Genomic DNA, 25,670 nt, shown 5'->3' with positions numbered 1-25,670 from the left:
GAGATGGCGCATCATGCGAAGGTACATGCTTTTGAAACTGTGAACAAAGTTTGATTATTTGTCACGTCTGCTGTGTATGTGTTCTCACATCTGTATTTGTAAAGAAGGATTCTCTGGAAATGGATTGACTTGTAAAGGTACTTCTAGAGGAGTAAATAATCACAAATTTTTTTTATTCACAATATTGCTCCGATTTGAACTTAAAAAACAATTTCGCCGTCCTTTTTCGTATTTTTAGTTGGAAAGTGAGGTGTAGTGACGAATTGGTGCTATTAGCTCTTCCTTTCTTTTTTTTTCCATTTGTTCTTCTTGTAATGTGTAATGACTCTATCCTTGGTTTGTTACTCTAGATATTAATGAGTGTTCTCAAGATTCCAGTCCTTGTGACCAAAACGCTGACTGCGCGAACAGTGGAGGTTCTTATAGCTGCACTTGTAAACAAGGTTTTAGCGGAAATGGAACCTCTTGTAAAGGTATGGGAGGCCATACTAGTGGCCTTTTTCTTGTAAGTGTAGAACCATTAAAAACGTCCCTTTTGACTAGCAACAGTCTTACAAGCAGGCCCTAATACTTTTGTTCTCTCTCGTATGACAAAATAACATGATTATGATCAACGTTTGTATGCAATGATCATCAGATATCGACGAGTGTTCCGCTGACTCTGGTCCTTGTGATGTGAATGCCGATTGCTCCAACAGCGCCGGTTTTTACAGCTGTTCTTGCAAGCAAGGCTTTACGGGAAATGGCACAATATGTACAGGTATTTTTTTCGTGAATTTCTTCTTAAGGGCATCTGATCTCGGAAGACCTAATTCAGCAATACATCATGCCGTGGCCTACATACAGATGAGATTAACAGCCACTAATAATAATACAACATCAAGCCGCAAACAAACGATAGCAATGGTTTAGATGAAATGTACCCTTAATCAAAACTTAATGTTTCCTTTTAATTATACGTGATTGTAAATATTTCCTTTCGAATAGACATCGATGATTTTTCTGCAGATACAAATCCCTGTGACGCAAGGGGTTCTTTGTTATTTCGGTCAAATAGTTCCATAATAATTTATATATATAACTAACTGCAGACAGTACTGTTTCGGCCTTCTGGGCCTCATCAGTGCAGTGCTGAAGCTAGAATGGAGGTAAGGCAATATAGCCACCCCAAGTGATCTCACACATGTGGGATCACCTAAGCCATGCTAGAGTGCTCAAACTAGAGAAACTAGAAAAATATATTTGCTTACGATCAGACATCAATGAGTGCTCTGCAGTTTCCAATCCCTGTGACGAGAAAGCTGATTGCGGCAACAGTGAGGGCTCGTACAGCTGTGTTTGTAAACAGGGGTTCACCAGAAATGGGACAGCTTGTGAAGGTAAAAAATCTTATCATTACTATTAGCTTATTATGTCGGTCAGAGAGTTATAAAGTCGTTTCTCTTTATCTTTCTTTCCGTATCATCAGACATCGATGAGTGCTCTGCGGATACCAATCCCTGTCACAAGAACGCCATATGTGCCAATAATATCGGTTCGTACGGCTGTACTTGCAAACAGGGGTTCACTGGAAACGGGACGGCTTGTGAAGGTAAAGGAGATTGTAATTTATTTTAGGCCACGTTGTCTTTGTGAGTTCTATTTCGGTGGGCGAGTTTCACAAGCATTTCTTGTTATCTTTCTTTATGCACCATCAGATATAGATGAGTGCTCTGTGGATTTAAATCCTTGTGACGAGAATGCTAAATGCGCCAATATTGACGGTTCGTACAGTTGTACTTGTAAAGAGGGGTTCACTGGAAACGGGACGACTTGTGAAGGTACTAATTAGCGTAAAATGTGGCAGATTATGGTGTTTCTGTAAGTGTTGGGGTTCATTTTGGTCAGTTAGTTCTATAACCGTTCCTTTCTATATTTCATTCTTCGCTATTAGACATCGATGAGTGTTCTTCAGATACCAATCCCTGTAGCGAGAACGCTGTTTGCGCCAATAATGACGGCTCGTACAGCTGCACTTGTAAACAGGGGTTCACTGGAAACGGGACGGCTTGTGAAGGTAGTAACAATTGTAGCATTTTTTTGGTCCAAGTGTTTTCTGAGGGAGTTATTTTATTTTTCGATCAAAGAGTGTTAAAACGATTCCTCTCCATCTCTCTTTGCTTTCGAATAGACATCGATGATTCTTCTGCAGATACAAATCCCTTTGACGTGAGATGTTAATGTTTATTTCGGTCAAAATGACAATTCCTTTTTTATATATATTTCCTTACGATCAGACATCGACGAGTGTTCTGCAGTTTCCAATCCCTGTGACGAGAACGCTGATTGCACCAACAGTGACGGTTCCTACAGCTGTACTTGTAAACAGGGGTTCACTGGAAACGGGACGGCTTGTGAAGGTAATAACGGTTGTAGCATTTTAGAAGTTAAGTTTATGTCGGTCAGAGAGTTGTAAAGTCATTTCTCTTTATCTTTCTTTTCGCATCATTAGACATTGATGAGTGTTCTGCAGATACAAATCCCTGTGACAAGAACGCCATATGTGCCAATAATATCGGTTCGTACAGTTGTACTTGTAAAGAGGGGTTCACTGGAAACGGGACGACTTGTGAAGGTACTAATTAGCGTAAAATGTGGCAGATTATGGTGTTTTTGTAAGTGTTGGGGTTCATTTTGGTCAGTTAATTCTATAACCGTTCCTTTCTATATTTCATTCTTCGCCATTAGACATCGATGAGTGTTCTTCAGATACCAATCCCTGTAGCGAGAACGCTATTTGCGCCAATAATGACGGCTCGTACAGCTGCACTTGTATAGAGGGGTTCACTGGAAACGGGACGACTTGTGAAGGTACTAATTAGCGTAAAATGTGGCAGATTATGGTGTTTCTGTAAGTGTTGGGGTTCATTTTGGTCAGTTAGGTCTATAACCGTTCCTTTCTATACTTCATTCTTCGCCATTAGACATCGATGAGTGTTCTTCAGATACCAATCCCTGTAGCGAGAACGCTATTTGCGCCAATAATGACGGCTCGTACAGCTGCACTTGTAAACAGGGGTTCACTGGAAACGGGATGACTTGTGAAGGTAGTAACGCTTGTAGCTTTTTTTTTGGTCCATGTGTTTTCTGAGGGAGTTCTTTTATTTTTCGATCAAAGAGTGTTAAAACGAGTCCTCTCTATCTCTCTTTCCTTTCGAATAGACATTGATGATTCTTCTGCAGATACAAATCCTTTTCACGTGAGAGGTTAATGTTTATTTCGGTCAAAATGACAATTCCTTTTTTATATATATTTCCTTACGATCAGACATCGACGAGTGTTCTGCAGTTTCCAATCCCTGTGACGAGAACGCTGATTGCACCAACAGTGACGGTTCCTACAGCTGTACTTGTAAACAGGGGTTCACTGGAAACGGGACGGCTTGTAAAGGTAATAACGGTTGTAGCATTTTAGAAGTTAAGTTTATGTCGGTCAGAGAGTTGTAAAGTCATTTCTCTTTATCTTTCTTTTCGCATCATTAGACATTGATGAGTGTTCTGCAGATACAAATCCCTGTGACAAGAACGCCATATGTGCCAATAAGATCGGTTCGTACAGCTGTACTTGTAAAGAGGGGTTCACTGGAAACGGGACGACTTGTGAAGGTACTAATTAGCGTAAAATGTGGCAGATTATGGTGTTTCTGTAAGTGTTGGGGTTCATTTTGGTCAGTTAGTTCTATAACCGTTCCTTTCTATATTTCATTCTTCGCTATTAGACATCGATGAGTGTTCTTCAGATACCAATCCCTGTAGCGAGAACGCTATTTGCGCCAATAATGACGGCTCGTACAGCTGCACTTGTAAACTGGGGTTCACTGGAAACGGGACGACTTGTGAAGGTAGTAACGATTGTAACATATTTTTGGTCCGTGTGTTTTCTGAGGGAGTTATTTTATTTTTCGATCAAAGAGTGTTAAAACGATTCCTCTCCATCTCTCTTTGCTTTCGAATAGACATCGATGATTCTTCTGCAGATACAAATCCCTTTGACGTGAGATGTTAATGTTTATTTCGGTCAAAATGACAATTCCTTTTTTATATATATTTCCTTACGATCAGACATCGACGAGTGTTCTGCAGTTTCCAATCCCTGTGATGAGAACGCTGATTGCGCCAACAGTGACGGTTCCTACAGCTGTTCTTGTAAACAGGGGTTCACTGGAAACGGGAAGGCTTGTGAAGGTAATAACGGTTGTAGCATTTTAAGGTGTTAAGTTTATGTCGGTCAGAGAGTTGTAAAGTCATTTCTCTTTATCTTTCTTTTCGCATCATTAGACATTGATGAGTGTTCTGCAGATACAAATCCCTGTGACAAGAATGCCATATGTGCCAATAATATCGGTTCGTACAGCTGTACTTGTAAAGAGGGGTTCACTGGAAACGGGACGACTTGTGAAGGTACTAATTAGCGTAAAGTGTGGCAGATTATGGCGTTTCTGTAAGTGTTAGGTTTCATTTTGGTCAGTTAGTTCTCTAACCGTTCCTTTCTATATTTCATTCTTCGCTATTAGACATCGATGAGTGTTCTTCAGATACCAATCCCTGTAGCGAGAACGCTATTTGCGCCAATAATGACGGCTCGTACAGCTGCACTTGTAAACAGGGGTTCACTGGAAACGGGACGACTTGTGAAGGTAGTAACGATTGTAGCATTTTTTTGGGCCATGTGTTTTCTGAGGGAGTTATTTTATTTTTCGATCAAAGAGTGTTAAAACGAGTCCTCTCTATCTCTCTTTCATGACGAGCTTTGCTCAAGAAAAGAATTCTCACCAGGGATGCGTAAAATGATCCATAGGCTTGTCAAAGTAAAGCGAGAGGGCTCAATTAGCAAGTGAAAGCGAGGTGTTTGGCTTCGAGCGTGAAATTAATTGAAGTTAACAATTCAAATGTAAACAGGCGCGAGGATCCGCGCGGCTTGCGCGTTAGGAGTGCTACGTAAATTTAGGACTCTTTTGCACAATTTTCTCTTTGGAGATAACTACGCATTCATGGCGTGAATGGCAATTTTCATAATTGTAGAATGATTCAGCGACAAGAACGGCTTAGCTAAGCCGTAGTGTGTCATGGCATTTGAGGATAGCCTGGTTGTAGTGCGTGACATGACTATCAAGTAACAGTTATTGTACCCAGCATGTTTTGTTCGTGATCTACAGATTTATTGGTTTGTGACGCAAAGAGCGATTATCTATTCTGTCACGACAATACCAAAATTAAATTGTGTTAGCCTACTTATATTTCACTCTGATCAGACCTTTGACCCTAAGTCAACATGGAAGCCGGTGAGCCGCTCGGTAAGGACCTTGTTTTCAAGAGAGATTTCGACTGCAGTATGTTCTGGAGATACAAGAGTATCATTTAACACTTGAAACGATTGGGTAGATATTTTGATAATACTTTTCTGGCGTCCATACTGAGGAGCTCTTTCAATATAAAATATCATTTTAGTAAGTCCCAATCATCAGGTAAGCGCGGGAACTTATCCCGCGAAAATTCTGTGCGAAGGTACGAGTATATTCGGCGGTATCTGCGAAAAGGGGCCATCGTTCTTTCCTTAAGGTAAGGTCTTAACTGTGTAAAACTTCGCGAGGAAGAAATTCTACTCGCTGGCCTGTCCAATTTGGCTTTTAGATAAGGTTGTATGCCTGATAATATCTGTCTAGAGCTATATGATGACGCGCGATAAATCTCGCTGCTTAATAACCTTTGAGCGGAAAATGATGATGCCCAAACCATTTAATCAGCAAAGCAAGGTTTACCTTTACTTCTGTGCTTTCGAAGCAAGAGAAGGAATTATTTCTGTGATAGTTCGGTGACAGATGCTTAAAATCACATGGTGTATTATCAAACTGTTGAAACCTAACATGAGCAAGATGAACTAATTATGGAATGAACCCTGACATCACAGCTCAAATATTCCTTCCCTGTAAGATGACGCACTCTTGGCAGGTTAGTGTGTTTTCTTACTAATCGTACTGTACTATTTCGCAGTTTCGAAAGCAGAATCCTGAAGATATTCTCGTTCTTTTGTTATTTCTTACCCACTCTCTCGTGTAATCAGACTTATCTCCGTGAGGGAAGAACCTTCATTTTTTAATTTTTTTCCCGGTTTTGTCAATCGTATGTGAGCTGTTGTTATCTGAAGGCAGAACCTTTCCTTTTTTTTTCACCTGGTTCTGTCTCTCTTGGGTAGTCAGTCCTGTTTGGGCTGTTGTTATCTGAAGGCAGAACCTTTCCCTTTTTTTCACCTGGTTCTGTCTCTCTTGGGTAGTCAGTCCTGTTTGGGCTGTTGTTATCTGAAGGCAGAACCTTTCCTTTTTTTCACCTGGTTCTGTCTCTCTTGGGTAGTCAGTCCTATTTGGGCTGTTGTTATCTGAAGGCAGAACCTTTCCTTTTTTTCCACCTGGCTCTGTCTCTCTTGGGTAGTCAGTCCTATTTGGGCTGTTGTTATCTGAAGGCAGAACCTTTCCTTTTTTTTTCACCTGGTTCTGTCCCTCTTGGGTAGTCAGTCCTGTTTGGGCTGTTGTTATCTGAAGGCAGAACCTTTCCCTTTTTTTCACCTGGTTCTGTCCTTCTTGGGTAGTCAGTCCTGTTTGGGCTGTTGTTATCTGAAGGCAGAACCTTTCCCTTTTTTTCAACTGGCTCTGTCTCTCTTGGGTAGTCAGTCCTATTTGGGCTGTTGTTATCTGAAAGCAGAACCTTTCCCTTTTTTTCACCTGGTTCTGTCTCTCTTGGGTAGTCAGTCCTATTTGGGCTGTTGTTATCTGAAGGCAGAACCTTTCCCTTTTTTTTCACCTGGTTCTGTCTCTCTTGGGTAGTCAGTCCTATTTGGGCTGTTGTTATCTGAAGGCAAAATCTTTCCCTTTTTTTTATTTGGTTCTGTCTCTCTCTTATGACAAACTAATTTTGAATTGCGACATAATTAAATTTACTTGTCTTGATTTTTTTCCTTTGCAGATTTAATTGAACGTTAACCGCGAAAAGCCGTGATGAAAAAGCAATGATTGTTTTAATAGAAAAAGATAGTTTTCCTGTTTAGATGACCAACCAACCTTAACTTAATTACACATCATAAGTGCACGTTCCGTTGACTGGTAATTTTTATGTCGATGTTGTGTTTGCCTTGGTGGTGTCTGTCCTCAAATCCCGTGATTTTTCAATTAAAAATAAATAACGAATTTAGGAATAAAATTACCAACGAGTAAAATACCTCTTCTTGTAACGTATTAAATTGCATTTACATTTCCAACTCTTGCTTCAGACACAAGATGTAAAATCGGTCATAGATTGTAAAAGAGATTTGTGAGTAAAGAACTTTTTCTACTTGTCTTTGTTTATTTTCTCGCAGCCTTATACATGAGGTTCGCTGTGTTCGCAGTGGCGCGCCAGGAAACCCCAGCAGGAAAAATTTTTCTAAAGATTTTACTCCTTTAATGATCTCTTTAAAGTATATTACTTCCTTAGCATTTAGCCAATTATATGGTGCCGGCGGAGGGTACAAAATAACTCCATTATATATTTCTTTACAGGCCAATATTATCGGAAAAAACCCAAACAAACAAACAAAATGAGTTCTGTTGCGCTGTGTGATCCATGAGTGTTCTCATCGCGGTTAGGGCTTGCTGTTGTTTGCGGTATTATTTTCCGGAGTGGACATACCATTACTACATTTTTCTTAGCGTTTAAAAATCGGAAACACATGGTTTTGGTAAAAAAAACTTCATCTTTTTCAACTCTTAACGACTGTCGAGTTGTGTGTATCAATAGAGTGGGTCAGCAAATTTGCATTCTATGTTGCGCAAGGGGCAAGAGAAAATGGTTGACTCCCCGCGAGTGAAGCTGACGCTCTAGGTCGATGTCGATCCATTATTATCCTTTGTAAACAAAATTTCGATCATGGAGTTAAATTATAAAATTACTTTGGCTTACATTTTGCGCTTTAAAGTAAACTTGAGTTGTTAGATCCACGCGAGGGTTTAACCTTGAAAAATGTAATCACGCGAGTGGAGCTGACATTAACGCGTGTCCCTATCTGGAAAACATTCGTATTGTGACAAGAAGGGTCTGCTTTAAGGTTTTGGGTTACTCTCGCCATGCAATTTGGACGCCGAAAAGTGCCAAAAAAGTAATTACTGAAAATTCATCCGCAACACCTCGGTCGTTCTGTGGGCGCGAAGTCAGTTCTTCTCTTACAGTTAATAATTGCCAGGCGGATCTCAGATCCGCCTCAGCCTCATTTGCATAAATTCTTTTGGTCAGCAAAGCTCGTCATGCTTTGGAATAGACATCGATGATTCTTCTGCAGATACAAATCCTTTTGACGTGAGAGGTTCATGTTTATTTCGGTCAAAATGACAATTCCTTTTTTATATATATTTCCTTACTATCAGACATCGACGAGTGTTCTGCAGTTTCCAATCCCTGTGACGAGAACGCTGATTGCATCAACAGTGACGGTTCCTACAGCTGTACTTGTAAACAGGGGTTCACTGGAAACGGGAAGGCTTGTGAAGGTAATAACGGTTGTAGCATTTTAAGGTGTTAAGTTTATGTCGGTCAGAGAGTTGTAAAGTCATTTCTCTTTATCTTTCTTTTCGCATCATTAGACATTGATGAGTGTTCTGCAGATACAAATCTCTGTGACAAGAACGCCATATGTGCCAATAATATCGGTTCGTACAGTTGTACTTGTAAAGAGGGGTTCACTGGAAACGGGACGACTTGTGAAGGTACTAATTAGCGTAAAATGTGGCAGATTATGGTGTTTCTGTAAGTGATCGAGTTCATTTTGGTCAGTTAATTCTATAACCGTTCCTTTCTATATTTCATTCTTCGCCATTAGACATCGATGAGTGTTCTTCAGATACTAATCCCTGTAGCGAGAACGCTATTTGCGCCAATAATGACGGCTCGTACAGCTGCACTTGTAAACAGGGGTTCACTGGAAACGGGACGACTTGTGAAGGTAGTAACGATTGTAGCATTTTTTTGGTCCATGTGTTTTCTGAGGGAGTTATTTTATTTTTCGATCAAAGAGTGTTAAAACGAGTCCTCTCTATCTCTCTTTCCTTTCGAATAGACATCGATGATTCTTCTGCAGATACAAATCCTTTTGACGTAAGAGGTTCATGTTTATTTCGGTCAAAATGACAATTCCTTTTTTATATATATTTCCTTACGATCAGATATCGACGAGTGTTCTGCAGTTTCCAATCTCTGTGACGAGAACGCTGATTGCGCCAACAGTGACGGTTCCTACAGCTGTACTTGTAAACAGGGGTTCACTGGAAACGGGACGGCTTGTGAAGGTAATAACGGTTGTAGCATTTTAAGGTGTTAAGTTTATGTCGGTCAGAGAGTTGTAACGTCATTTCTCTTTTATCTTTCTTTTGGCATCATTAGACATTGATGAGTGCTCTGCAGATACAAATCCCTGTGACAAGAATGCCATATGTGCCAATAATATCGGTTCGTACAGTTGTACTTGTAAAGAGGGGTTCATTGGAAACGGGACGACTTGTGAAGGTACTAATTAGTGTAAAATGTGGCAGATTATGGTGTTTCTGTAAGTGTTGGGGTTCATTTTGGTCAGTCAGTTAGTCTTATAACCGTTCATTTCTATATTTCATTCCATGCTATCAGACATCGATGAGTGTGAGAGATACCAATCCCTGTAGCGAGAACGCTGACTATAATTAAATAATTAATAATTAATAATAAAGTGCCCAATTTACTTCGGTCAGAGAGATCTACAACCGTAATTTTTTTAACTTTCCTTCCACACCATAAGAGATCGATGAGTGCAATATAAATGTTAATCCTTGTGACGGGTACGCTAATTACACCAACAGCGACGGTTCGTACTACTGTAGTTGCAAACAGGGTCAGGGTCGTAAAATTTCTGTCGATTGTACCATTGATGACGGTCATTTGATTACATCTGCACTTGTTAACAAGGATTAGTAGGAGATGCAATGTCTTTTTTATATGGTACATGATAGATGTTTTAAACTTGCGTGTCTTTTTCTTTTATTCTCGTTAAGATATCGATGAATGTTCAGTGGGTTCCAGTCCTTGTGACCAAAACGCTAATTGCAGCAACAGTGACGGTTCTTACAGCTGTTCTTGTAAAAAAGGATTCACAGGAGATGGCACAACGTGTACAGGTTAGTTGTTAAGGAAGGGATTTCTGGGAGTGTTCAATCGAGTTTATTTTTAGGTATGAGACCCCCGCCATTTTTTTCCTTTGGGACTTAGATATTGATGAATGTTCTACGCAGTCTAGTCCTTGTAACGAAAATGCCGATTGCACCAACAATGAAGGTTCTTATAGCTGTTCGTGTAAGCGGGGATTCAGTGGGGATGGTATAACGTGCGTAGGTCAGTATTTCAGAAAGTGTTCGCTCGAGTTCTACATGTAATTGATCAGAGAGTTCTAGAACTATTCCGTCTCTAATGAACTTAGATAACAATGAAATGTTCTACGGAATAAAATCCTTGCGACCCAAGCTCTGTGACGGCTCTTACAGCCGTTTTAGGTAAACATGGACTCAGTTAAAATGGAAAAACTTGTGAAGTTTATGAATACTATATATTTGTCTCCTTTGAAAGTTTTTACTATTTTTCCCTTTGAACTCAGATATTAATAAATGTGCAAGATCGAGCTACCACTTATGTCTACTTTTTCTCTAAAACTAGATATCGATGAGTGCTCTTCGGATACCAGTCCTTGTGACCAAAACGCAGATTGCAACAACAGTGACGGTTCTTACAGCTGTGCCTGTAAACGAGGATTTTCTGGGGATGGTGTAGCATGTACAGGTGTGTATTTTGCTACTCATTGCTTTAATTTTGAGTTATCTTTACATCTTAGTCCAACTTGAGAAATACCTTTAGACGGCAGAAACAGAAGTGGTAAAGGTACTTCATTACGTTGTTTCCAGCATTAGCCCGTACTTAGGTTGTCTTATTTCAAAGCGGCCCTTCTGTTGAAAGCAAGAGCATGTGGTAATGTCTTTTTTCCCTCTCGATTAGATATCGATGAATGTTCGGCGGATACTAGTCCTTGTGACCGAAACGCAAATTGCACGAACAGTAATGGTTCCTATAGCTGTACTTGTAAACAGGGATATGCTGAGGATGGCATCACTTGTACAGGTTTGTATTTACCTAAATGGGAAATATCTATAGACAGCAGGAATGCAAGTTGTCAAGGTAATTTATACTGAGCAAGGTTGGGGTTTACACCTGATATAAAACGCGCTCAGGTTGACTGTTTGTCTTAAAGGCTGCCTAAATTTCTAAAAATGAGGAGCAGACGGTTCTTACAACTGTACTTGAAAACGAGGTTTCCGTGGAGATGGTCCGAATCAGGCTCGACCCTCCTCTGATGTCTTCTTTTCCTCTCTACTAGATATCGATGAATGTTCGGCGGATACCAGTCCCTGTGACCAAAACGCTTATTGCACCAACAGTAACGGTTCCTACAGCTGCACTTGTAAGCAGGGATTTACTGGAGATGGCATCACTTGTACAGGTTTGTATTTCCCTACATGGGAAATAACTTTAGACAGCAGGAATGCAAGTTGTCAAGGTAATTTGTAACAAGGTTGGCGTTTACGCCCGATGTAAAACGCGCTCAGGTTGGCGGTCTGTGGGTACTAGAGATAATTTTGCTCAAAAGCAAGAGTATAAAAATGACGTCGTTGTAAAAGATCGCTTTGTGAACAAAAGTGCATAAATTTCTACAAGCATCAAGTGACACTTTTTGAGTGAAATTTCGAATATCGATGAGTGCTTTGTGGATTCCAATCGCTGTGACAAGAAAACTGCACGCCTGCAGCAATGACAGCTCTTACAACTTTAATTGTCAGCAAGGATTTGCTTAGGATAGAAAACTATCTGAAGTTAGGTTTCATCGTACCCATTCTTGGAACGAACATTTTCTGCATGTTCTATAATTTCTTCCATAACCAAGTGTAAACTTGGTTATGGAAGAAAGAAAGGTGTAGTTAATTTCTCAGAAGGGGAGGGGGGGGGGGAGGAATTTCATACGCAGATTCATACTTCAGATTATCCTTCGCTCGTGATAATTAATTAGAATGTTTCCTCTTTGTAATCCTAATCGAGCTAAGGCCAAAGTTTTGCTTATTTTATATCTGTTAAATGACGCCGAGGTACTCTCCGATCAAACAGATATCGATGAATGTTCTACGGATCCCAGTGCTTGTGACAAAAACGCAGACTGCATCAACACTGACGGCTCATACAGCTGTAAGTGTAAACGGGGATTCGATGGCGACGGAAAAGCATGTAGAGGTATCACAATTCAATAATGGCTAGGCGAAAGTTCGATTTCAAGTCTTAAAATCTTTTCAATTAAGGATAAAAAGGTCGCTAAAAGTATATTTCTTGTCCACCACCTTAGATTTCGATGAGTGTCTTACAGAGCCTGGTCCATGCGGTGATAATGCCAATTGCAATAATACTGATGGCTCATACATCTGTTCATGTAAAAAAGGATTCACGGGAGACGGCATAACCTGTGAAGGTAGGCGGGGGGTTATTATATTTATAAAACAACAAGATTTTAAGATGGCTAGTACTTGTAACGATTTCCGATCCTCTCCCTCAGAAGCCATATTCCATCTTGTCTGATATCAAACTATTGACCGATGAAATGGTCAGTCATTTCTAAATATGTAGAGGTTATGCTTCTGGCTGAACGAGATAACACAACAGCAATTAGTATTCTAAAAAAATGCAACATTCTGTAAAGTTTAAGAACCTTCCTGTTAAGGGTTTAACAGCTACTTTGAATGACATGAGTCTTAAATACCACTAGATATCGACGAGTGTTCAGCCGATAGCAGCATCTGTGATAAAAACGCGGATTGCAGCAACAGTAACGGTTCTTATAGCTGTGCATGCAAAGAGGGATTCACTGGAGATGGTTCCATTTGCCAAGGTACATGTATGAGGAATAAGTTTGTTGAAATTCATACAAACGCTTCATAGTTATGACATCCATTTTTTGGCAAAGTTAATGCGGTGAGACGTTTTACCAAGAGGAATAATGAAATTGTTTTCCAATTTACACCATTAGATATCGATGAATGCGTCTCGGAGACCAACCCGTGTGATGTTAACGCTAATTGTTCCAACAGTGAAGGTTCATACAGCTGCAGTTGTAGAGAAGGGTTTGATGGAAACGGAAAAACTTGTAAAGGTAATTTCTCAGGAATGATCCCTATCAAGATAAAATCTTGATACATCTGTATCGTTAGGTAAGTACAGGTTACACTTGAGGTAACATTTTCTCTTCGACCTCCTTAGATTTCGATGAGTGCTCAACAGAACCTGGTCCGTGTGGTGATAACGCGCAGTGCACCAATATTGGAGGTTCCTACAACTGTTCTTGTAAACAGGGATTCGCTGGAAATGGTTTAGTTTGCCAAGGTGAGCAACTTTCTCTAAGCCATCCAATATGTTAATTTGTTTTCGTGCTTCTGCCATGAAAAATTATCACGATACAACAGGCTCCGTCAACTAATTCTAACCAAACCTCACACTTTTTTATATGGGTGACTACATAAAGCGAGCTTTTATAATATTTAGTATACTGAAAGAGCTATTGTTGTTCAATCTTACTTTAAAAACCAACAGCTATGACTTATTCCATCTAAGGACACGTAATAGTGTTTTCTTGTCCTTTTTTCTGCCCGAGGAAACTTAGGTGTGGAATTATGACCACTTGTAAATAAAATGTTTAACTGCAGACCTTCTATTTATTTCACGTAGATATCAACGAATGTTCGGCGGATCCCAGTCCATGTTCTTCAGACGCTGATTGTGCAAATTCTGATGGGTCTTTCAGCTGTACATGTAAACCAGGTTTCATAGGAGATGGAACTTCATGCCGAGGTAGTTGGGATGTTAACATTTTTTGATCGAAAAGTTTTCTTCTTTGAGAAGAGTTGGTGTGATCAAAGCAGATTAATGTGGTATTTATTTAGAAATATCCACCACAAAATACGCCTATCTGGGTAGATACGGCTGCTTCTAAAGTTCTCTGTCGTTTTTATCTCCTGATCGCTCATCTGACATGCACATCTTGACTCACCAAGATTCTCACTAGTGAATCATTTGTGATCAGGTTGTCGTTGTTTCCGTTATTGTTGTGGTTGTGGTAGTTCCTTTTGTTTCAGTTTCCTCATCAATGTAAGTGCGGTCTCTGAAAATTGATATTTTTCACGACATACATCTTGGTTTCTCATCTCATTGGATTGCTCATCGTATTCTTGAGTCCTTCCTACACTATCGTTCGAGATCTCGAGTGCTATGTTGTCATAGTTTATATTTCACATTGCAAGTTTGGGAAAGTCATATGATGATCTTTCATCATATTTTTTACATTATCAAAGCACCACCCCTCGAATGGATTTGTAACCTACACCACGAGCTGTCTTTCGTTCTACCATCTCATGTTGCTTCCATCGCATTGAGTACGTAAACGGCATACGTGTACGCTCGCCTTGTTGGGTACACCTTAAACGTATTTTATTGTTCACACGAATCAGATATTAACGAGTGCTCTGAGGACTCCAGTCCGTGCGACAAGAACGCTGACTGCATTAATAGTGATGGTTCTTACAGCTGCACCTGTAAGAAAGGATTTGATGGAGATGGAAGAAGCTGTAAAGGTATCTCCTTTTTAAGAATCTGCGAGTCCTCTAAATGCGTTTACCCAGCTTGACATTGAGATAAACAATTTTCGTCTTGATTTTATTAGACTTCGACGAGTGCACCTTAGAGCCAAGTGTTTGCGGCGATTACGCTTCTTGTTTCAATAGCGACGGTTCTTACGACTGTTCTTGTAGACAGGGATTTACTGGAAGTAATGGACGTTGTCAAGGTGTGCGACTGCAAAATTATCCACTTCGTCACTGTATATACATACCCCGTCTTTGAACCCGTTGTTAATATCCCTACTTTGAAAGTTCTCAAACGAGCCTTCATTACAATGTAACATGGCCAAACAAAATCACGTTTTGCACATGTGTACGCAGCATTCAAGATTTGCGATTTCTCTCACAATTTCGTATTTTAGTGGTGGAAATCTCCTTCCCCTCCATGTAACTGCATTCCAAATCAGCGACAACAGCCAATCACATCATCTTTTTTTTACTCATACCCAATCAATATCGTCCTTAAAGAACACAGCTGATCGATTGATTCATCTCCAGATATCGATGAATGCTCGGCCGTTCCCAGTCCATGTGACAAAAACGCTAGATGTTCGAACGTCGATGGTTCATACAGTTGTGAATGTGAAACTGGATTTACAGGAGATGGATCGACATGCCAGGGTTCGTTCGCTAATCATAAGTCCGATGCAAAGTCCATTCTTCTGTTTCACCTTGCTTTAATCTTTCGTTCTTTCGTTTATTGGTTCTTTTCCCTCAATCTTTCTTAATTTTATTCTTATTTCAAGTGTGGTCGTGCATACTCGAAATGATCTCCTTTAGTGCTGACACTACAATTTCATCGAAAAACATTCACATCGCTATGGTCCACATAAAAAAGTTCTGTTGTAGTGTGGTCGTTTTACTAATGACGGTATAACTAAATAATCCTTCAAATCAGAAGTCGACGAGAGTTCAGTAGACTCCAGTCCTTGTGGCAGCAATACTGATTGCAGCCGCAGCTAACTTCAATTGACCGTTCCGTCAGTTAGTCCATTTAACCACCTTCTTTCCGTGTTTCTTTACTCATTCTTTATTTCGTTCAGAATAACTCAGTTAATGTCTCCTAATATTGATAATCTCTGGATCTTTCTTGGAAAATCAGATATCGATGAATGTTCTGCGGATTCCAGTCCCTGTGACGACAATGCAAACTGCATCAATAATGACGGTTCTTACAGCTGTACTTGTAAACAAGGTTTTGATGGCGACGGGGAAACTTGTGAAGGTACCTACACAAAATAAAGGACACCATGCAAACGATACGTTTTCTTGGAGTTCGTTTTCAGAGGATATGTTTAAGATTTCTTTTTGTGCGGTATGTAAGCTGACGTTTCGCCACCTCTCTACCACTCCTACTTTATTATTTATTTAAACTAAAAGCTGATGAGTGTTCAGGGGAGTCCAGACTGGGTAACGAAAATGCTGATTGCACCAGCAGTAAGCTTTCTTAAAGCTTTACTTTTAAAAAGGGACTTGCCGACTCTTGTTAAGGTGTGGGAGAGTGAAGAGCATTCCTTTCATTGCTTCTACCGCACAGTCAACCTTTAGATCAGAAAAAGGTTTTCTACTCAACTCATGGATTCTGCCACCAACACTGTTCATATTTCGTTCAACATGAAGAAAGATTTACCGGAGCACTTTCAATAACTAGCAAAGACCTATTCCGTACATCAAATCATATTTTTCATTTTCTGCACCAAGTTAAAGCGTTTAGGTGATATAACGTTCTCTCTTTGATTTTGTTACCATGCATTAATGGAGCATTTTCCCATCACATTTCACCTCATCCAACCACATTTCCGCTACAGTTTATAAATTTAATAGATCAATAAGTAAACGTCCACGATTCAATAACAAAGGAAATCTTTTTCTTTCTCAGCTACGAGGTTATCAATATTTTGCGCTGTTACATTCTCTGTACGGAGCTATTACTTAAACCCAAAAATGTCCTCAACCCTTTTTATCAGAAGGACATAGGCGTTTGATGGGGAAGAACTTCCGTGTGTTCATCACTTTTTTTTTCAGACATTGACGAATGCTCAACGGAACGTAACCTGTGTGACGAAAATGCTGAATGTTCAAATACCGCTGGTTCCTACAGCTGTGCGTGTAAGGCAGGGTTTACTGGGGATGGAACAACGTGCCAAGGTAGTTTTCTTAAAGAAATTATTGAACTGTACACAAATGAGAAAAGGAAACTCACATTGGGAACTCGCTCTTCCTCACCATTTTTAAATTATGTGAAAGTGTCGTGCCTGTCATTGGTAGTGTGACGTTCGGCGATAAGATTGTTGCGAAAAAATTGGCTTTTTGTACCCTAAAATCCTCATGTAGGACTGAAACTCCCTTCAAAGTCTCCATTACTTTGTATATCTACCCCTCCATTGGTTTGTTTAAACATAAATGTTTGTTTGTATAAGTTCTGTTCAGTATTGTTCTTGTTTATAGCTTGCGTAGCGATGTCACTCAGTCTGGAAGTGACCCTTTCTCTTTCATGTTAGATGTCGACGAGTGTTCAAGAGAGCCCACAGCTTGTGACAAGAACGCTAACTGTATGAATACTAAGGGCTCTTACAGTTGTGCGTGCAAACCAGGATTCACTGGAGACGGAGTAACTTGCCAAGGTACTTTCACGCCAGACGTTTTCCAAGGGGCGTAATAGATTTTTCCAAATTCTTAACCTTTCTTTCTCTTTTTTAGCTGTTACTCCAAAAATTGATCTTGGCGTGATTTTTGCCTCATTATCTGATCCAACATTGAAGATCATGAAAGACACTGTTGAAGTAATTGTAGACGAATATGGAACAAAGAAGACGCGATACTCATTAATCACATGTGGACAGGAAGCCAGTACCAAGATCGATTTCACGGATAACTTTAGGAACACGCAAGGTTTTAAAGACGCCATAAACGCGGTAGTGAGACCTGAAGGGACACCAGACCTGAAGAATGCTCTCGATCAAGCTAAGAAAATGTTTGAAAATGCTCCACCGCGACCGGATGCCAAGAAGATCCTGGTAGTTTTGATTGATCAAAAGTCAGTGAACTCTCCTCAAGTGTTGTCGGTCTCAGCTAAAGAGTTTGAAGACAGCGGTATTACTCTTTTGCCCGTGGCAGTTGGTTCTCTTGCAGACTTAGATGAATTGTCTAGACTTGCTCCTAGCAAAGGAATCGTCATCCAAATAGACGATGATGACGATGGGAATGCTATCGCTCAAAAGATCATTAACAAAGGCGTGAAAGGTAAGATTGGTTATTTCGTAGATTTTTTTTGTCCTCCGTACTGTTGTTAGTATTATTTTTTTAATTTCATTTCTATCCCTCTAGGGCAGATTGGATTGATTAAAATTAGCCTTTTGACCCAAGTCGTTGATCCTGTCGTAGCTCATCCTAATTTGTTTGTTTATAATCTTATTAAACATGAAGCTATCATAGGTATTGCCACTCTCCTGAAAGAGACCAGTTTGATTTCCAGTTACTTTGAGAAGAGACCGTAATAAAATGACCCCTCTGAGGCTCGAATCCATTCCTCTCGATCCGGATTCCAGTAAACCAATCAACAAACACGTGTCGTTTCTTGGCTGATGCTACAGGGTTTATTTTCGTTTATTCTAAGTTTTCTTGTGTCTTTTGCGGTCGTGCGCTTATACACAGGAAGAATTCTAAAAAGTTACATGAAGTATGTTTTTCATACGATAATATCGCCCTCCAAATAGGTATATCCAGATACTCCGCTTAATAATAAACGTTGTTAAATAAATCACTAGATTTGTCTCAGAACTCTTCTTAGCAATTGAACAAACTTCATGGAACCGATATAGATTCAAATACATACCTGTATTCCTTTTCGAAGGTTCTGATGATTGTACCAAATGCCATTCTAAGTCAGTTTGTCTGAGTAAAGATGATGTCTTCTCGTGCGTGTGCAAAATGGGGTACACAGGCAACGGTCAGAATTGTGAAGGTGGGAACAGATTGTTTCTTTAATTATGAACATCGTAATTTAAGGAGAAGTGGAAAATTTCAACATACCAAAAAAGTCTCAGAACAGTGAGACATATAGCTCCTCTAAATCATCTCCTCTACAACTATGATTATCTTATTTAGAAATAAAAATAATTGTAGCAATGATTCAATCACTCAATCATTCATCTTCCATGTTTCCAGAATATAAATATGTCAAGAACGCCTCATAACGAGAAAAAACTAGTTCTCGTTTCATGACACCAAAAAAAGCCACAGTTTCAGACAGATCTAAAAGACGTATTTTTTGTGCTTTTCAGACGTTGACGAATGCGAATTGGGAATTGATATTTGTAATGCTAATGCTTTTTGTACCAATAACATTGGTTTGTACGAGTGCTCTTGTATGGATGGATACATTGGGGACGGCTTTGATTGTAGAGGTAAATAATGACGCTTGTAGAGTTATGATAATGATGAAAATAGTAATAATAATGAGAATGATCAAAAAGTTAAGGATGATAACATCCATAAAGATAATGACTGTTTTAATTATAATGATAAAATGACGAATCTATGCTGTGATAACGAGAGATTTTGTAAAGCATTTAAGGTTTAAGGATGAAAAGTAACTCTATAAAACCACGACGTTTCGGCGACGACATGTCGCCATTATCAATGCAAATAAGAAAAGATTAGCGATGATTCATTTAGAAAAATAGCGTTAAAATGTGGAGAACAAAACAATGGAACAACTAAGTAAAAAGTTGTGCTGGAATGGACTCTTTTCTCATTTGCATTTGCCAATGGTGACATGTCATCGTCGAAACGTCATGGTTTTTTCTACGTTACTTTTTATTAAATTTAATTCGGCGAAATGCGCCAAAAAGAGTAGATTTCAACCTACCTCAAAAATACCTTTAGTGATGCGTGTTCCAGAGATTCAGTGCAACACAGGTGAAAGAAAGATAGCATTAGCCCTAAGAGTAGGGTTAAACCTTTAGCCTTTAACATCCGAACATCACCATGCAAATTCTACACACTGTTCTCTGAAAATTTCCCATGGTGCTGACAAGGACAATTTGTTTAACACTCAGGAGCCTTTTTTGTTGGTGATCATTTCCTCTATTCTCACGACCTTGATGTGTGATTTGGGGTGAAATTGTAAGGAGAAATTAGATGCTGGTCACTCTTAGGGTCAAAGGGTTAACGCTATTAGATGTCAGTAGAGAATGACTCATGTAATGATGCAGTTTCGGCCTCCTGATTCATGATCTTATCTTATCGATGAATCAGACTCGCTTGCACGTATGAGATAGTCAAACATACCATCTACAGGTAACCATTCCCGTTCTTAACCCTTTAACTCCCATGAGTGACAGAGAGAGAATTTCTCCTTACGATATCAATACAATATCAAGCAGAAAAGTGATGAGAACGAAGAAAAATATCAGTTAGGGGATTATAAGTTGATCCAATACAAAATTCTCCAAACTTACATCAGAAGAACTGTATGGCAGACAGTAAGGAGAATTAATAATGAGATCTTGGGAGTTAAATATTAGGTTGACATTTTTAAACTTCGATTGAAATGTTGTGAAATTTTCGGATTTAGAAAGAGAAGAAAGCATTGGTGCAACTGGAGGCTTCACAGGTTTGTTGCTTCATTTTTAAGTTGTTTTGACGAAATATGTTTTTGGTAATTTGCGTATGGTTTTTAAGATGGTCAAGAACATTCAAGGCAAAAGTTGAATGAAATAAATCGATCGACCGTTATTAGAAACCTAAAAAGTGACACCTTCTTCCCTGCATGAGTCACGTTTCCCTTGAAAAAAATAGAAAGAAAACTTTCAAATGGATTTTGGAGTAATTGTCAATTGATAAGAAGGATTTTTATTCATTTCGCAAAGTAGTAATTTCAGAAGAGTTACTATTTCGCTATATTGACTATTTTCACCCTGCGATGACAACGTGACCTCTTTCATGTCAGAGGTCAAAAAAGAATTTAAACATTACAAACTAGTATATCAATAAAGAGTTTGGCCTACTGTTATTTCTTAAACCGTTTTAAATATATCTCGCAAAATAGTTATTTAGGAGAGTTATATTTTGCGAAATGGACTGTTAGTCGATTTCGCAAAATGGAACTCTTCTTTAATTACCACTTTGCGAGATGAATAAAAATCCTCCTTTTCAACTAAAGATTACTCTAAAATCCTTGTGAAAATTATTTTTACCTTATTACAAAATACATCTTCATTATTCCTTTAGTTTTGTTATAATGTCGCCTGGTTTCGTTTCGTTTTGTTTCGTTTTGCAAAATAGTAAAAGCCTATTTCAAGCGGTTCAGGCATATTTTCACCAGCTCTAATTAGTTTACATACTGACTCATTGGTGTTCCTAAATTTAACAAAACAATTCAGAATACAGATAATTAAACATTTCCCATAATAAACCCTTATCTAAAGCTATCCCCTCCTCTCAAACACAGGTGGAAAAAACAGACCTAAAGAAAATTTGATTTCGGCGGATAAGCTTTATGTGTGTTAATGTTTTCCGAAACCATTCAACCATTCCCACCCTTAGTCAATAACTGAATTTCTGATTTTTATTCTTTTTGCTTGTTCGTTTGTGTGTTTGTTTTTTCACTTCAAGTCATAAACGAGCATTTAGCAATTTCCTGTGGAAAGACACTCATACAGGTGATTCTGGATAAGTCGTTCCTTATGGGTATGCGCAGAACTGACGTTCGCCTAAACAACCCGAAATGCCTCCCAACCGATAATGGTACGCATTTCCTGTTTCAAACAAACTTTACTTCCTGTGGAACGAAGCTGATAGATACAGATAACTTCTTCATTTATGAAAACACTATCCAAGAGAAGCCGCCACAAGGCATCATTACGAGGCTAGCAGACGTAGATATTCCATTCAGGTAGTGTAGTCGTTTTATTGCTTTCACAGGTTTTTTCTCTTTTCTTTTTGCCTAAAATGTTGAATATCTGAATAGCCCATTTCCTTATTACGTTTGGCCTCTTTTTCGAAACGAGTTCCTTTTTTTTTATAAAAACTCGTCGCCAAACCCAGAGAATATCTATCGACCTTAGAATTCAAAACTTTCAAACTCATTTACATCCATCATTTAATGAGTTAGAATTGCCGGATACTTGAAACAGAAAATCAAGTCTTTTATTTTTCCCCTCGGAAAAAAATGGAAGTTTTTGTTGTGGGCATGGGCATCATCAACCTCATACTGTTTCCAATCATCTCCTCATCGTTAATAATTGCTGTTAATATTCTCAGGGTGTTTGGCTGATCGCAGACCCACGTTATTATTGCGTCTGCAAGACGCGCGTTTCTTCGCCTCACAGGAGGATTTGAGACGTGTCGAGGAGGGATGTGCAGGGGACGTGGCACTATAAATTAGTGTTCGACCTCATGCAAACCTCTGTTTGCAGGCCTCTCTAGATGCCGATATTATTTGGTGTCGTGTACCTTTGGTAAAGTAAATAAGTATATCAGTTTACGACACATATTGTTGTGCAATTATAAACTTCAGATGCTGTTACCTAAAGGAAGTCCAAGCCAGCGCCATTCAGCTGGAAACCAGCAGAAAAATTATCCGAGGCAACGCCTCTGATGTCGGAATGTTCGACATAAACTTGGGAGTCTTCAAAGATCAGGGCTATACTCGTCCCTATGGTGACCAGAGCTTCCCTATTGGAGTGAAAGTTAATGAGAGAGTATTCCTTCAACTTAGTGTCGACTCTGAAGATCGTCGCTTGGCTGTGCAGGCTCAGCGATGTCACGCAACTCCTGATCCAAACCCGAACAGCACCATACAGTACAATCTTATTCTGAATGGGTAAGGCTTTCCCGACATAACTTTTTGTTTGTCCCGCGCTTTTCACAAGACTAAAGACATCATTATGGGTTTGATTTTCGAGCGTAAAATTCACAATCTTTTGGAGGCTTTTGAATTCGCTGACTTAGCAGTATACTGGACGCGTAGCTCACCGTAGACACTCAGTGGAAGAAAGTAAATCCCCAGATTCATCATAGTGTCCCTTTGATCTCTTTGCAGTTGTCCCCAGGATCCCACAGTGCAATATCACCATAATGATGACAACAAGGGCCTTCACCGGTTTAGTGTTCAAACATTCCAGTTTGTCAACTCACCGGATCCGTTTGTGTACATCCACTGCAAGGTAAAAGACACATTTAAGGCGCATTTGCCCTAAAACATTATCCTGAACACCTTTTCCGTAGAAGTGAAGATAAAAAAAAGATTCCCATGACAGGTTTCCTAGTTCATAGACATTCCAAGTTTTGAGCTTTTCGTTACTCGTCCACAAAAACTTTAAAAGTTAAAAGTTGTTCCTGTGGGTGACGTGCATTTATAAATGGGTGGATAGGATGGCTGTGAGGGGAGGTTGGAGGCCGTAAGGACACATTCGTCAAGTTGTTAATTCCGTTTGTCTAGGAAATTTTACATATTTCAGGGAAAAGTAAGGGAATTTCAAAACCTATGGCTGCGGCAAGTATGTTATAATTAACTTCCCGTGAACTTAACGTGTTTTGGAATCGAGCTGTGTATGAATCACAGTGGAACCAATCTTGTTCTCTTTATTTTCCAGGCCGTGGTTTGCAATTCATCAGATCCAAACTCAGAGTGTTCCAAAAACTGTGACGTACTTCCCAGAAACCGCCATCGCAGAGCCCTCCCATATAGTGCACCTGTGCATATCACGTTACTCAGCCATGGCCCAATTTGGTTAACGAACACTGAGCGAGTTAAAGGTACAGAATTTAGGGTTATATTATCAACAGTAATAATTTATGTGGTAAATTGAAAAACAAACTCTCTCCATTAATGAATTAATGGAGGGAATAATTCAAATCAAGAAAGCTAGATACTATAACTTTTTTGTATCTTTTTCTGCTCTTTAAAACAGGACCAAAAAAAACCTTTTAAATTGTTTTGTTCAAAGAATTTAGAAGTACTTTTGTTTTTGATTTTGAAGTTTAATATATTTGTTTTTTTTTTGTTTTTTTTTCATTCGCTAGATGTTATTGTTTTCTTTTTTGCTTGTTTGAATATTGAAACATTTTTCGCGAAAAATCAAGATCAAAGGGCAATCAGAGCAAAGAAAATATCAGAGAGAGCCAATGAGAATTGCAATGCACGTACCCGGCCTGGAGCGAGGGAGACTGGTGCGACTGTTTCAGTTTGGCATATAATTGGTCTAAAGGCTAATGCTTCACAAGAAGCAGAAAAGCAAAGTTCATTTCATCCTTAATTCCTTTCAAAAATTGAGAATGATATTAATTTTGTCTTCCATCTTCAGATTCTCCGTGGCAGCACCCCTTGATTGGTGTATCTGTTGTTCTTGGAATGTTTGCTGTGTTGTGCCTTGTGGTGATTGCAGTTGTCCGTCGCAAAATGATCACAGTAAAGAGAGGATCGTCAGCGGATGTATGACAGAAAACAAGAGAGAATAATTATATTATTTTTATAAATTATAACGTTAAAGAGGCTGCTAACAGCAATTAATGATCACGCTGAGATAAGGGGTCTCTGTCTTTCGAAGTTGAAAACTCTTATTTCTGGGAGTGGTCGAATTAAAGCGGAATTGAACAACAATATTTTTCGTAAACTGTGAAAGACATTTACCTAACCACACTTGACAATACTGCCCATTTAGATATATTTTGTGAATTAGAAGCTTTTTATAGATTGTTTACATAATTTTTTTTACTGTTAAACCTCTGCTTGATAGCTCTGACATGAAAGGTCTCCCCGCAGAAATAAAAGTGTCTCCAAAGTTATTTGAGGAGTGACTAATTTGAATAAAATCTCCTATCTCCATATAAGCTTGGTTGAAAATAAAGCAAGGGCAGCGAAATTATGAGCTTTTTTGGGAATTTGAAATCCCCTTTGAGAAGGTAAAGCACAAGATTTACCCACGCTATTGTAACCTTATGGACACGTTCTCATAGCAAACTCTTTGGTAAAGAACTTGTTAATTTAAAAGTCTTCCTGATGAGTTGTGGTTGGTTAGGAAATTCACTGAACCTTTTCTTGTTGTTGAGCCGAATTTATGTTAGCTTCATTTTAGAGGAACCCCTATTGCTGCAATGTTTTATATATTTAACGACAGGTAACACATGACAGGTGCACGAGATTTTGTTTGCCTTCACTTTCAAAGACGTGAACTTAAAAATAAAGAGGAATGCTGAATGCCTTGTCACTGTGTGACTATATATCTAGTTTATTTTGACTTTTTTTGTTACTTTTTTACTTATGATATGGCGTCAGCCACCCTATGAGGTGTAGGAATAGAACTAAAATTCACCCTTTCGTTTACTACATTCTGATTAATTTATGCATTAAACTCTGATTAAATTAAATCCGGCCTCCCCTACAAGGTTTGGTTCTGTCCACAGGGTCGTGCTATTGTCTTCTGTTAAATATCTGGGGGAGGAGGCCAAAGGCAGAAATGTTTAACTGAGTACATGGAGAGATCGACTCAACCAAAATAGCGTCTGTCAGGCCGAACGACATGGTGCTCTTTCCTTTGTTTTCCTCTATCCTTGATCAAAGTAGACTTCGCAAACGAAGAGGAGAATATGCGTGAGAATAAAAGAGATTCAAAGTTTCAAAAGCGACGATAACAATTGTTCGAACGATGGAAAAGCAGATTTAAGGAAAGCGATACCTCATTAACTTGAAATGCCCTTGGGAAAAGGAAAACTTACCCATGTATCGTGTAGTTATAGTTAACCGATAGTCAATCACAGAGGCAGAAACTGAATTTCCTTGAGTAAGCACTCGGGCGCTCGTTCAAAATTTCGGCTAATAGGAGACGATGGCGTTTAATCAAGGTGAGTGATTATAAAGAAACTAATTATGTATTATCA

General features: G+C 39.1%; 1 protein-coding gene across 1 annotated transcript in view; it reads left to right on the top strand.

Annotated features, from left to right (window-relative positions):
* LOC113682796 (uncharacterized) overlaps positions 1 to 24,990 on the top strand; it is a 75,177-nt gene extending 50,187 nt beyond the window's left edge. The window contains exons 100-145 of the mRNA XM_089181556.1: positions 351 to 473; positions 638 to 760; positions 1,257 to 1,379; positions 1,469 to 1,591; positions 1,698 to 1,820; positions 1,934 to 2,056; positions 2,277 to 2,399; positions 2,492 to 2,614; positions 2,728 to 2,850; positions 2,964 to 3,086; positions 3,308 to 3,430; positions 3,523 to 3,645; positions 3,759 to 3,881; positions 4,102 to 4,224; positions 4,318 to 4,440; positions 4,554 to 4,676; positions 8,430 to 8,552; positions 8,646 to 8,768; positions 8,882 to 9,004; positions 9,225 to 9,347; positions 9,442 to 9,564; positions 10,083 to 10,205; positions 10,738 to 10,860; positions 11,074 to 11,196; positions 11,453 to 11,575; positions 12,235 to 12,357; positions 12,467 to 12,589; positions 12,884 to 13,006; positions 13,145 to 13,267; positions 13,375 to 13,497; positions 13,840 to 13,962; positions 14,619 to 14,741; positions 14,831 to 14,953; positions 15,285 to 15,407; positions 15,889 to 16,011; positions 16,812 to 16,934; positions 17,288 to 17,410; positions 17,487 to 18,029; positions 18,640 to 18,750; positions 19,070 to 19,192; positions 20,365 to 20,403; positions 21,405 to 21,684; positions 22,309 to 22,614; positions 22,834 to 22,957; positions 23,387 to 23,549; positions 24,098 to 24,990. Of these exons, the coding sequence (XP_089037682.1) occupies positions 351 to 473; positions 638 to 760; positions 1,257 to 1,379; positions 1,469 to 1,591; positions 1,698 to 1,820; positions 1,934 to 2,056; positions 2,277 to 2,399; positions 2,492 to 2,614; positions 2,728 to 2,850; positions 2,964 to 3,086; positions 3,308 to 3,430; positions 3,523 to 3,645; positions 3,759 to 3,881; positions 4,102 to 4,224; positions 4,318 to 4,440; positions 4,554 to 4,676; positions 8,430 to 8,552; positions 8,646 to 8,768; positions 8,882 to 9,004; positions 9,225 to 9,347; positions 9,442 to 9,564; positions 10,083 to 10,205; positions 10,738 to 10,860; positions 11,074 to 11,196; positions 11,453 to 11,575; positions 12,235 to 12,357; positions 12,467 to 12,589; positions 12,884 to 13,006; positions 13,145 to 13,267; positions 13,375 to 13,497; positions 13,840 to 13,962; positions 14,619 to 14,741; positions 14,831 to 14,953; positions 15,285 to 15,407; positions 15,889 to 16,011; positions 16,812 to 16,934; positions 17,288 to 17,410; positions 17,487 to 18,029; positions 18,640 to 18,750; positions 19,070 to 19,192; positions 20,365 to 20,403; positions 21,405 to 21,684; positions 22,309 to 22,614; positions 22,834 to 22,957; positions 23,387 to 23,549; positions 24,098 to 24,231 (6,374 nt within the window). The 3' untranslated portion in view covers positions 24,232 to 24,990. The remainder of the gene's footprint in view (positions 1 to 350; positions 474 to 637; positions 761 to 1,256; positions 1,380 to 1,468; positions 1,592 to 1,697; positions 1,821 to 1,933; positions 2,057 to 2,276; positions 2,400 to 2,491; positions 2,615 to 2,727; positions 2,851 to 2,963; positions 3,087 to 3,307; positions 3,431 to 3,522; positions 3,646 to 3,758; positions 3,882 to 4,101; positions 4,225 to 4,317; positions 4,441 to 4,553; positions 4,677 to 8,429; positions 8,553 to 8,645; positions 8,769 to 8,881; positions 9,005 to 9,224; positions 9,348 to 9,441; positions 9,565 to 10,082; positions 10,206 to 10,737; positions 10,861 to 11,073; positions 11,197 to 11,452; positions 11,576 to 12,234; positions 12,358 to 12,466; positions 12,590 to 12,883; positions 13,007 to 13,144; positions 13,268 to 13,374; positions 13,498 to 13,839; positions 13,963 to 14,618; positions 14,742 to 14,830; positions 14,954 to 15,284; positions 15,408 to 15,888; positions 16,012 to 16,811; positions 16,935 to 17,287; positions 17,411 to 17,486; positions 18,030 to 18,639; positions 18,751 to 19,069; positions 19,193 to 20,364; positions 20,404 to 21,404; positions 21,685 to 22,308; positions 22,615 to 22,833; positions 22,958 to 23,386; positions 23,550 to 24,097) is intronic.
* The last annotated feature ends 680 nt before the right edge of the window (positions 24,991 to 25,670 follow it).

This window comes from Pocillopora damicornis, chromosome 9, assembly GCF_964200805.1.
Source record: "Pocillopora damicornis chromosome 9, jaPocDami1.2, whole genome shotgun sequence".
NCBI lineage: Eukaryota > Metazoa > Cnidaria > Anthozoa > Scleractinia > Pocilloporidae > Pocillopora > Pocillopora damicornis.
Note: the sequence above shows the minus strand (reverse complement) of the source record. Positions and strands in the feature narration are given on the sequence as shown.